Source organism: Protomyctophum bolini, assembly GCF_963924005.1.
Source record: "Protomyctophum bolini genome assembly, chromosome: 12".
Taxonomy (NCBI): domain Eukaryota; kingdom Metazoa; phylum Chordata; class Actinopteri; order Myctophiformes; family Myctophidae; genus Protomyctophum; species Protomyctophum bolini.
Genome location: NC_137873.1, coordinates 32,424,733 through 32,437,459, shown reverse-complemented (window position 1 = coordinate 32,437,459; position 12,727 = coordinate 32,424,733). Strand labels below are relative to the sequence as shown.

Here is a 12,727-nt window from a genome sequence, read left to right as displayed (position 1 = left end):
TACATTGAAAATGAGGGCTTGCCCTCAACTGTATTCAACTGTATAAATAAAGGTTGTCTTTTCTGCCCTACTTGTTAGCATGGAGCGGGTGCATAATATCTTGTCCATACTCTTGCTAAAAATCTATCCAATCAACAACTATTTGTTCAATGAGAATGTTTCCAAGTAATGTCCCTCTAGAAATGAATGGCCCTCCACGATGTCCCAAACTTTTCAAAATTCTAATATATTTTTCAGGCCAATTTTTTTTAAAGCAAGGCTTTTGCACACACCTACAGGCGACAGGTGCGTAGGAGTGGGTTAAGTGCCCAACGTGTTCTTTTTCAGGCCAATTTGAATAAAATCATAGATCAGCTTTTATTAAAGGATCAATAAGAGTTATAACATAACTCTAGCTCTAGTGAGCACGCTTGTGTGCACACGCACGCCCGCACAAACACACACACACACACACTCACTGGCTCCGCCTCTAATCTGGAGAGGATCTCGAGCATCATGTTCTCTCCTCTGCTGCTGTGTTGGAACACCATCACTCCATTCTTCTTTTTGTACCACTATAGAGACACAAGAAGACGAGAATGAAAGGAAACTCACTCACTATTGCCAACCTGCAGCCTCACCATGCCCCAAACGTTTTAGCCTGTGACCCGAAAAGAGATATTATACATTCTCCCGGGACCCAACAACACATGCAGACAGAACACACACGTATGCAGATAGAACACACACGCATGCAGACAGAACACACACGCAGGCATGCAGACAGAACACACACGCATGCAGACAGAACACACATAGGCATGCAGACAGAACTTCAGAAGACACACACAGGCATGCAGACAGAACACACACACAGGCATGCAGACAGAAGACACACACGCACGCAGCCAGACAGAACACACAGACATGTACCTTGTGTTTGATGTGTTGCAGGGTAGGGAAACCACAGAAGTACAGAGCAGAGCGGTCAATACGACGACCCACGTGGTCTAATGACACGTACCAGGCGTCCATGGGGACAGGAGTTTGCCTGTTAGCACACAGACAAATAATCCACAATGCAGCAGTTAAATACTAAATAACAAAACAAAATAAGAACTAAGCTATGATGACTAAAACTAAATATACTGACAATTTCGTCAACAAATTAAAACTAGACAACCTCGTAGAGGTCGCAATTTTAAAAAATTGCAGAGTGTGGTTGCCGCAGTGGCTTACATATATATATACCCCTCCCACTGATATTGCCAGCCTGTTACAGTTTCAAGTCACACCTTAGATCGTGTGTAAGTAATTCGGAGGGGATTTAACCCCCGAAATTCTGGTTTTCCGACAAACGGTTACATTTATCGCGTTTGCGGCGCCCCCTATGGATGAAAATGGAATTGCATCCGGACATGTGATTCAAATTTTGGATGGATTGGACATTCCGTTCGTGATTTATGGCATTTTTCGTGATATAGGCCCCTCCTACTGACTTCGGAAGACGATTACGGCCGAACGATACGCACTACCGAAAATCTGCAGTTGGTGTTTTAATCGGATGGGTCCAGAGATCACGTGTACAGATTTTTGTGAGATTTGGACAAAATCTGTAGGAGGAAAAGCAAAAAGTGTGTTTTGGACAAAATTCAAAATGGCGGAAAATCCATCATGGCGGAAATGGGCGTGGCCTATATGGGGAGATGCGTCATGACCCAAGGAATCCAGGGAAAAAATAATTTTGATTTTACGACATACGGTTCAAGAGTTATGAGCCAAAAGGTAAAGTGGGCTGTTATAGCGCCACCATGAGGCCGACCTAAAAATATATATTTTTAATTAATTTTAGTGATAATTAGGAAATATTCCTCCAAGTTTTGTAACTATAGTGCTTACAGTCTCAGAGGAAAAAATACTTGAATGTGATTTTTTGCATTTTTCCATTGAAGTCAATGGGCTAATTTAATTCACTAATAAATTCATATCAATTAAACTATACAACATTTCTCTTAGCAAAGTACACGCCATCGATTCCCGATTTTTCCGGTCAATTTGACATATGGCTCAAGTGCGTACAGTCAAAACTGAGGGAGGAGTAGTGCGTCAAAATAAAGACTAGTGGAAGAAAAATAACTAGAAAGGCAGTTCCTGTAGAAACTGCGTGGGCTCGCATAAATTGCAATGTATAAAGTTTTTGCCGTGTCAAGTTTGAAACTCGGGGACCGGAGTAATAGTGTTCCCATTGGTGGTCTAAATCCATAATCAAAATTTCGGGACTGTAGCATATTGTAAACAAAAGTAGAAAATGTATTAAAGCTGAAGTAAAAGTTTTAAAAAGTATGAACATTTGGAAAAACTATAGTTTAAGCATAAATAACTGCATAAAGCGGAATAAAGTATGTGGAAGCTGTAGAAGTGTTTTTAAAAGTTTTTCTTTAAATGAAAAAAAAAAAATCTTTATTAAAAAAATTCAAGTTTTTTCTTTTAAGTAAAAAAAAAAAAAGAGGTTAAAGTTTTTTTTTTTTTAAGTTTTCATTTTTTTCAAAAAATTACTTTTTTTTTCAAAAAATTACTTTTTTTTCAAAAAATTACTTTTTTTTCAAAATAATACTTTTTTTTCAAAATAATACTTTTTTTCAAAAAAATACTTTTTTTGGAAAAAATACTTTTTTTGGAAAAAATACTTTTTTTGGAAAAAATACTTTTTTTGGAAAAAATACTTTTTTTGGAAAAAATACTTTTTTTCATTTTTTTGCGTGCGTGCGTGCACTTGCGAGAGCTGTGTAAAGGCCAGCCAATAGGAAGACAGGGTGTGTGTGTGCGTGTGTGCGTGCGTGCGTGCTCTTGCGAGAGCTGTGTAAAGGCCAGCCAATTGCACAAATAGCAGACCTACAAGCTCACAAGGTATCGCAGAGCAACTCATTGAGATCTTGTAACTTTAATGTCAGCCCTGTAATTAAGCCCTTATATGTCTCAGCTGTGGAAGTAAAAGACTTCCAAGTTCTATGCCAGTACTATGACTGGGAGATTACAATGGTTCTGAAGGGGGGAAAACTATGCCCCGAACAAATTGCTCTATCGCAAAAAGTAAAAGTCGAATGCAAATATTTTTTTCGCTGTGAGTGGCCTGAGATATTGAGGTACACCATGTGCGATTGTGGTGTTGGTACGATTGAAAATGTGGTTATAAGAGCGAGTTAAGAATTGTCTGCGCGATAATATCCTCGTAAGAATTATACAATGGAGGTCAATGAGCAGATTTGCTGTTTTTGTGTCACTTAAAAGGCCGTAGTTCACATTCTGTATGTCTCTGTGCTTTGGTGGTCACATTGTGTGAAAGAGGACATGTGTGGCTACAAAATGACAAAAGAACATGCGTGTAAAATGAATACTTTGGCCGGGACGACAATTTGTTTGGTAAATTTTCAAGGAAAGAATTTCAGTCTCCACACTCTAGTCAAAGAAGGCCCGCACTCTAAAATGGCACTAATTACGCGAAACGGCCTGCGATTGAACTGCGATTTCGGAAAAACCGTTCAACGTATTCGAATACGGTTTGAACCGTCCAGAGTCCAGAGTCGTGTGAGCGTTCTAAAGTTTAAATCACGTTTCTACGACAAAGTATGCCAGAGTAATGAGGCTGCAAAAGTGAGCTTGATTTAGAGATAAATCCCATACATTGTCAATGGGAGGGAAAAACTATGAATAAAGTTAAATATTTTAAAAAGTATAAACTTTTTCAAAACAACTTTTTCACCAATGAAAGTTCAAAGATAGATGAACATTATAAAGTTTGAATGAAGTTTCAAAGTGAAAGTATGACGGAGTAATAAGAGCTCAAAAAAGTTAACTGTGAAAAATGGGACCTTTCTTCCATCGACTCTCATTATAAAGGATGTTAAAAAAAGTTAAAAAGTTAAAAAGTATAAAAAGTATAAAACTTTGTAAAAATAAAAATACAAGCCACAATCACTTCAAAGAGCTGAACAGTTTGAAGTTTGAACAAAATTTCTAGCATAAAGTATGTGGAAGTAGTAGGGTGTCAAAAAAACGGCGGAATAAAGAAACATAAGAAGTATAAATATAGGCTGGCAATAACTAGTGTGTGCTCGCTGTAGCGAGCCCACAACTAGAAAGCAGTTCCTGTAGAAACTGCGTGGGCTCGCATAAAATGCAATGTATAAAGTTATTGCCGTGTCAAGTTTGAAACTCGGGGCCCGGAGTAATAGTGTTCCCATTGGTGGTCTAAATCCATAATCAAAATTTCGGGACTGTAGCATATTGTAAACAAAAGTAGAAAATGTATTAAAGCTGAAGTAAAAGTTTAAAAAAGTATGAACATTTGGAAAAACTATAGTTTAAGCATATATAACTGCATAAAGCGGAATAAAGTATGTGGAAGTTGTAGAAGTGTTTTTAAAAGCGTGCGCTTGCGAGAGCTGTGTAAAGGCCAGCCAATAGGAAGACAGGGTGTGTGTGTGCGTGTGTGCGTGCGTGCTCTTGCGAGAGCTGTGTAAAGGCCAGCCAATAGGAAGACAGGGTGTGTACGTATGTGCGTGCGAAGACAGGGTGTGTGTGTGTGTGCGTGCGTGCGTGCGTGCGCGCGCTTGCATGTGTCTAGCCTAATTGCACAAATAGCAGACCTACAAGCTCACAAGGTATCGCAGAGCAACTCATTGAGATCTTGTAACTTTAATGTCAGCCCTGTAATTAAGCCCTTATATGTCTCAGCTGTGGAAGTAAAAGACTTCCAAGTTCTATGCCAGTACTATGACTGGGAGATTACAATGGTTCTGAATGGGGGGAAACTATGCCCCGAACAAATTGCTCTATCGCAAAAAGTAAAAGTCGAATGCAAATATTTTTTTCGCTGTGAGTGGCCTGAGATATTGAGGTACACCATGTGCGATTGTGGTGTTGGTACGATTGAAAATGTGGTTATAAGAGCGAGTTAAGAATTGTCAGCGCGATAATTTCCTCGTAAGAATTATACAATGGAGGTCAATGAGCAGATTGACTGTTTTTGTGTCACTTAAAAGGCCGTAGTTCACATTCTGTATGTCTCTGTGCTTTGGTGGTCACATTGTGTGAAAGAGGACATGTGTGGCTACAAAATGACCAAAGAACATGCGTGTAAAATGAATACTTTGGCCGGGACGACAATTTGTTTGGTAAATTTTCAAGGAAAGAATTTCAGTCTCCACACTCTAGTCAAAGAAGCCCCGCACTCTAAGATGGCACTAATTACGCGAAACGGCCTGCGATTGAACTGCGATTTCGGAAAAACCGTTTAACGTATTCGAATACGGTTTGAACCGTCCAGAGTCCAGAGTCGTGTGAGCGTTCTAAAGTTTAAATCACGTTTCTACGACAAAGTATGCCAGAGTAATGAGGCTGCAAAAGTGAGGTTGATTTAGAGATAAATCCCATTCATTGTCTATGGGAGGCAAAAACTATAAATAAAGTTAAATATTTTAAAAAGTATAAACTTTTTCAAAACAACTTTTTCACCAATGAAAGTTCAAAGATAGATGAACATTATAAAGTTTGAATGAAGTTTCAAAGTGAAAGTATGACGGAGTAATAAGAGCTCAAAAAAGTTAACTGTGAAAAATGGGACCTTTCTTCCATCGACTCTCATTATAAAGGATGTAAAAAAAAGTTAAAAAGTATAAAAAGTATAAAAAGTATAAAACTTTGTAAAAATAAAAATACAAGCCACAATCACTTCAAAGAGCTGAACAGTTTGAAGTTTGAACAAAATTTCTAGCATAAAGTATGTGGAAGTAGTAGGGTGTCAAAAAAAACGGCGGAATAAAGAATAACTAGAAAGGCAGTTCCTGTAGAAACTGCGTGGGCTCGCATAAATTGCAATGTATAACGTTTTTGCCGTGTCAAGTTTGAAACTCGGGGACCGGAGTAATAGTGTTCCCATTGGTGGTCTAAATCCATAATCAAAATTTCGGGACTGTAGCATATTGTAAACAAAAGTAGAAAATGTATTAAAGCTGAAGTAAAAGTTTTAAAAAGTATGAACATTTGGAAAAACTATAGTTTAAGCATAAATAACTGCATAAAGCGGAATAAAGTATGTGGAAGTTGTAGAAGTGTTTTTAAAAGTTTTTCTTTAAAGTAAAAAAAAAAAAAACTTTATTAAAAAAATCCAAGTTTATTCTTTTTAAGTAAAAAAAAAAAAAAAAAGTTTAAGTTTTTTCTTAAGTAAAAAAAAAAAAAAAAGTTGAAGTTTTTTCTTAATAAGTAATTTTTTTTTAAGTTTTCATTTTTTTCAATTTTTTTCAATTTTTTTCAATTTTTTTCAATTTTTTTTCAATTTTTTTCAATTTTTTTCATTTTTTTTCAAATTTTAATTAAAAAAAAAAAAAAAAAAAAAATGTTTTCATTTTTTTTCGTGCGTGTGTGCGTGCGTGCGTACGTGCGTGCGTGCGTGCGTGCGCTTGCGAGAGCTGTGTAAAGGCCAGCCAATAGGAAGACAGGGTGTGTGTGTGCGTGCGTGCTCTTGCGAGCACGCGTGCTCTTGCGAGAGCTGTGTAAAGGCCAGCCAATAGGAAGATAGGGTGTGTGTGTGCGTGCGTGCGAAGACAGGGTGTGTGTGTGTGTGTGCGTGCGTGCGCTTGCGAGAGCTGTGTAAAGGCCAGCCAATAGGAAGACAGGGTGTGTGTGTGTGTGCATGCGTGCGTGCGTGCGTGCGAAGACAGGGTGTGTGTGTGCGTGCGTGCGTGCACTTGCATGTGTCTAGCCTAATTGCACAAATAGCAGACCTACAAGCTCACAAGGTATCGCAGAGCAACTCATTGAGATCTTGTAACTTTAATGTCAAGCCCTGTAATTAAGCCCTTATATGTCTCAGCTGTGGAAGTAAAAGAGTTCTACTACTTGCCAGCACTATGACTGGGAGATTTCAATGGTCCTGGATGGAGGAAACTATGCCCGAACAAATTGCTCTATCGCAAAAAGTAAAAGTCGAATGCAAATATTTTTTTCACTGTGAGTGGCCTGAGATATTGAGGTACACCATGTGCGATTGTGGTGTTGGTACGATTGAAAATGTGGTTATAAGAGCGAGTTAAGAATTGTCAGCGCGATAATTTCCTCGTAAGAATTATACAATGGAGGTCAATGAGCAGATTGACTGTTTTTGTGTCACTTAAAAGGCCGTAGTTCACATTCTGTATGTCTCTGTGCTTTGGTGGTCACATTGTGTGAAAGAGGACATGTGTGGCTACAAAATGACAAAAGAACATGCGTGTAAAATGAATACTTTGGCCGGGACGACAATTTGTTTGGTAAATTTTCAAGGAAAGAATTTCAGTCTCCACACTCTAGTCAAAGAAGGCCCGCACTCTAAAATGGCACTAATTACGCGAAACGGCCTGCGATTGAACTGCGATTTCGGAAAAACCGTTTAACGTATTCGAATACGGTTTGAACCACGAAAAAGTCCAGAGTCGTGTGAGCGTTCTAAAGTTTAAATCACGTTTCTACGACAAAGTATGCCAGAGTAATGAGGCTGCAAAAGTGAGCTTGATTTAGAGATAAATCCCATACATTGTCAATGGGAGGGAAAAACTATGAATAAAGTTAAATATTTTAAAAAGTATAAACTTTTTCAAAACAACTTTTTCACCAATGAAAGTTCAAAGATAGATGAACATTATAAAGTTTGAATGAAGTTTCAAAGTGAAAGTATGACGGAGTAATAAGAGCTCAAAAAAGTTAACTGTGAAAAATGGGACCTTTCTTCCATCGACTCTCATTATAAAGGATGTTAAAAAAAGTTAAAAAGTATAAAAAGTATAAAAAGTATAAAACTTTGTAAAAATAAAAATACAAGCCACAATCACTTCAAAGAGCTGAACAGTTTGAAGTTTGAACTAAATTTCTAGCATAAAGTATGTGGAAGTAGTAGGGTGTCAAAAAAACGGGTGGAATAAATAAAGAAGAATTATAAATATAGGCTGGCAATAACTAGTGTGTGCTCGCTGTAGCGAGCCCACAAATAAACATAGGTTGGCAATAACTAGTGTGTGCTCGCTGTAGCGAGCCCACAATAAAGTGTTACAGTTACAAGAGTCTGGTTGCCAGAGGCAACCACACTAACTAGACTCAAAATGTTAGGGAGGGAGTAGTGGAGAAGAGGTCCAGTAGAACTAAAGGACAAGTCATTTTATGCTCGTTTGAAAGCTGACAATAAATCTACAAGCTCACAACATATCACATGCTCACAGCTCAACGCATTGTGAGCTTGTAGATCGGCAATTTTCAGCCATTACAACGCCATCAAGGACCACCAAAATACATTTTAGTTTAATCAACTTAAATTTAGTCGACTAAAATTAGACACTAAAACCTTTCAGATGACAAAAATATGAATAAAACTAAATTCCAAATTCCAAAGTCCATGACTAAACTGAAATCTAAATTTGCTGTCAAAATCAGCACTAATCCGTTTGAGTGCCCTTATTCCTGTGTGTGTACCTGACATGACAGTGTGTGATGTTGGGGAACAGCTCGGGCAGGGTGGAGGTGTACGTGAAGTCCATATCGGGGTCGTGTGTGTAGACGGCACACTCGGTATGATGGTTCCTGGCCTTTTCTGCTCTCGTCATCTTGTCATTGAAGGGCTCCATAGCTGCCAGCAGGCATCTCTGAACACATACGCACGCACAGCACACATTGTCGTTTGTCTTACTAACTATGAAGGGACGTCAATCGAGAGATTTCTCATGCCGCGTTCACACGGGAAGATGCAAAAGATACAAAGATGCAAAGCTACACATTGTATTTGTAGCTGTTGTAGCTTAAGCTACAAAACGTCGGATGCATCTTCACGTCGCTGGCTTCCATTGACAATGAATGGTAGACTGTAGCTTTGCATCTGCCCGTGTGAACGCAGCATTAGACCAGATGGGGTCTGGTAACGGCATAGCTACATGTTGATCTATGATTTCATGTGACCAGTGGCAGTCTATGACATCATTAAAAAAAAAAGAAGAGGGAGAATTCCCCGTTTGTGTTTCTTTTATTTTGTAGGCTACTATCTTTTTGTGTTGTGTGACCTGCATATGAACTGTCTCTATAGTACAGGAAATATATGGAAAATACAGGATCAACCTCAAACTAATTGCAAAAGAAACAAACTCTTTTGCAATTAGTTTGAGGTCAAATTACATTATTACTGAACTACTAACACAGCATTAGTTTCTAAAGAGATAAGATCTTGAAAAAAAAAACAACAACAATTAAATAGTTCCGGGCCAGTGTCGCACAACAAAAGTAGCAGATCTACAATCTCACCCCGTGTCACAGTGTGATACTTTGGGATCTGCGATCTTTGGTGTGCGACACGACGAGCATCAGAGTATAAATCAGGCATTAAATGTCTGAAGCTCTGTTCGTCCTTTCCTTGTAAAATAAATGATTTTGTGCATACCTCGTCTATAAAGGGAATGAGCACCACAGCCTCCCATTCCTGCTGTTTGCCATTGAGGTCCGTTTTAAAGTCCAGGGGGTAGTTCTCAATAATGGGCGAGCTTTCACTGGTCATCAGGTGCTGAAAAGAACATGTCATTTTTTTAAACGTGTAATGAGTAAAACCACTAAAGATACAGTGGAAAGCATGAAAGATTCATAAAAGTTCACTTCATCCATCAATTACACAGATATTGGGTAATTGATGGATGGGGGCCCTGAGCAAAACACTTGTGCCACAAACTGCTCCAGAGAACTGTACTAGTAGCACTCAGCTGCACACTAGCTCCTGCTAGTTTTGATGGGTAAATGCAGCAGGAATATGACATTATGTGCTAATATACAGTGAAAACTGTGTGTGTGTGTGTGTGTGTGTGTGTGTGTGTGTGTGTGTGTGTGTGTGTGTGTGTTACTAACAGTCCGACAAGCATTAGTTCAACAACACCTTTACTCCCGACATGAGCTGCCGGTTTCAACTAACCCGTGCAGCGGGTTAAAATTCACGCGTGGCAGGTTAAAACTAACCTGTGACTCCCGACACACGTGGCTGTTTACAACTAACCAGTGGCAGGTTAAGGCTAACTCGTGGCTTCCTGTGAGGTTAGGTTAGATTTAGGGTTGGGTTTTGGGTAGGGTGTCGGACTCATGACTGTAGGACTCGGACCAAACACATGCCCCCCCCCCCCCATGCGTCTTACCCTGTAGCTCTCTGGTAGCAGGTCCTTGCTAGCTGCAGGAAGGACACCCAGCAGCTGTTCAAAGGGCATGAAGGGTTTCGCCAGGTCAAAGGTCAGCTTTAAGCCAGAGATGTTCCTGATGTCAGACAGGAACGGAGCATAGTGGAAGGGGTAGTACCTGGAGACACGGAGGGGGACATTTTAGATAGATGCATGTATGCTGTAATCACTACGTGATCATTACACAGTCAAATCAATCCTCATTTAACTCTAAGATGGTACAATTTACGCCTTAAAATAGTGCGACCCCTTGTCCTAATGTCGGAAGATATTCCACAATCGCCAGTGACAAGCTCCGCTCGCAGGCTGCCATCATTGTCCATAGCATTGCATTGGAGACTCTGTCACCCAGCATCCCTCAGAAGCGAGCGTCAGTTGCTTTCTTCCGGTCACGTGATCCAAACGTGTGACGTACAGTATGTATCACAATGTGCCCGCGGAAAACCTCATATGTCAAACGTTATCAAAATCGCCCAATAAAACGGCAGGGAAAGAGGTCTTAATCATTGAAGTCGGGAAACTCGGGTCCAGGAGTTAATAATGAGAGGGACAAACGCATACCATACATCAAAGACAGTGTTTACAGCTGCCGTTAATTTGCACTGATTGTCTATGTGGGTCGAGCATACAGGCATCTTACCTAGCAATAGTTGACCAAATAATGGTACATCGCTTTGAGGCAATAATAATGCGCAGTTGGGTTGAAAACAAATTCACCAAGAGCAAAGTGTGAAAATGAAAAAGAGTTGTTGTTCTTACCAGCTCCAGGACTGAACTCCATGGTAATAGTAGTGGAGAATCCACTGGATTCCTTCCACGTAACACTTGGCCTGGTTGGCTAGGAACTCACTTCACACAGGACAGTGAAAACATATTTAGATCCAGTGACATTGTAAACATATTCATAACAGTTGGACATTAATGTTGGAGTGACAACCTACTTGTATGCCAGCAGGTAAAACACTTCCTCAGTTAACATGAGTGATCACTTTCCTTTAGTGCAGTGGTTAGAAAACCTTTCAGCCCGTGACCCAAAAACAGAAATTAGATATTGGCCCGGGACCCAACTAGTAAAAATAGCAGATCTACAAGCTCACAACATGACACAAAGCGACACATTGTGAGCTTGAAGATCGGCTAATTTCACTACAAATATTTGTTCTAATTTATGGAATTTTCTTAGATTTTTCTTTCATTTCTTCAGGACATTACTGAAAGAAATCATTGCATTTTGTTATTAATTCATGAATTATTTAGCTTTTTTTGGGAATGATTTTTGAAAATGTTTGGAAATTATAATTAAAAACAAAAATGTAGGAAACAAAAAAATAAAGGGACTCATAAAAAGTGTTTGGGAAACTTTAGCTTTAGCGTGCGTGTACGCTTGTGTGTGCGGACTCACTCGGAAACCACATCCACTTCCATCTTGGTCATGTAGTAGGTGCGTTTGTGCTGACGGAACTCCGTCTCAAATAGATCGTCTTCCCCCTCATCCTCCTCCATCACAGCCCCTCTTCCCCTTTTGCCTCCTCCGGCCGTCTCCTCCCCATCTGACGACGCCAGCGCTGCAAGACAGAGGGCTGTGTCCTGCACAACACACACACACACACACACACACACACTTGTTTGTACTGTAAATACTTACTTGTTTGTACTGTAAATAAGATAAGAGAGATCCTAGAGCTGTGCCGTTTGTAAAATAGCAACGAGAGACCCTACGAGTGTGCCGTCTGTGTGTGGAACAAAGCTTCTAAAATATTCTTTCTTGCCTTCGCTTCTTCTCGTTGTTTCTTGGAAAAATAACACGATGGGAACTATGCACAAAAGATAATTTCACCCACTTTTTTGGCATGTTAAAACTGTGAAGTGAAAGATGATTCCGATTCTAAATAAATGAAACACTGGTGCAGATGGAGCTTTTCCGTGAGTGTTCTTAAATGAAATGTAAATGTATCTAAATGTCTGCAGGGCAGGACTGTGTGCGTGCGTGTGGTGCCATAGGCTGTGCGTAGCCTACCTCTCTCTTCTTGTTGCTCTTGACACTGGCTTCCTCCTCTGCAGCCAGCCCAGCCGCCTCGTTAAGGTACTTGTTGCCAACCTTGCTCTCGAACCACTTCAGGTCGACAAACACCTCGTTGAAATGTTCTCGGTCAAACTGGGAAAAAGAGAGAAGAGCAATGAAAATTACGTATAATTTCCTTCCAGCTCCAAAGGAAATGGAGAAAAAAACAGATAACATCCTCAGTCCTGCAATAACTTAACCCAAGGAAACCTTTATTAATTATATTTAGCCGCTCTCCCCAATTAACATCAATTTCCCTTCCCGTTTCAAGTAATTGGATTGTAACAACCAGCCTCACCTCAGCCAACTTCTCCAGGTACTTCTCAAAGTTTCGCATGTTCAGGTGGCCATTTTCATTCAGGTAGCCTGCATCACAACAGGGGAAGAAAAACTATTTGTAGGTGAAGCTTATACGGTTCCATGATCACACAGTCAGGTTTGGACGGAGCAGGGAATG

General features: G+C 39.8%; 1 protein-coding gene across 3 annotated transcripts in view; it reads right to left on the bottom strand.

Moving 5' to 3' along the window:
- xrn1 (5'-3' exoribonuclease 1) overlaps positions 1-12,727 on the bottom strand; it is a 40,019-nt gene that overhangs the window by 20,205 nt on the left and 7,087 nt on the right. For all 3 annotated transcript variants that reach the window (XM_080777545.1, XM_080777547.1, XM_080777546.1), the window contains exons 9-17: positions 12,569-12,636; positions 12,226-12,363; positions 11,611-11,795; positions 10,968-11,057; positions 10,170-10,326; positions 9,434-9,553; positions 8,479-8,648; positions 913-1,030; positions 459-554 (exon numbers count right to left, since the gene is read on the bottom strand). In XM_080777545.1, coding sequence (XP_080633671.1) covers positions 459-554; positions 913-1,030; positions 8,479-8,648; positions 9,434-9,553; positions 10,170-10,326; positions 10,968-11,057; positions 11,611-11,795; positions 12,226-12,363; positions 12,569-12,636 — 1,142 coding nt within the window. The remainder of the gene's footprint in view (positions 1-458; positions 555-912; positions 1,031-8,478; positions 8,649-9,433; positions 9,554-10,169; positions 10,327-10,967; positions 11,058-11,610; positions 11,796-12,225; positions 12,364-12,568; positions 12,637-12,727) is intronic.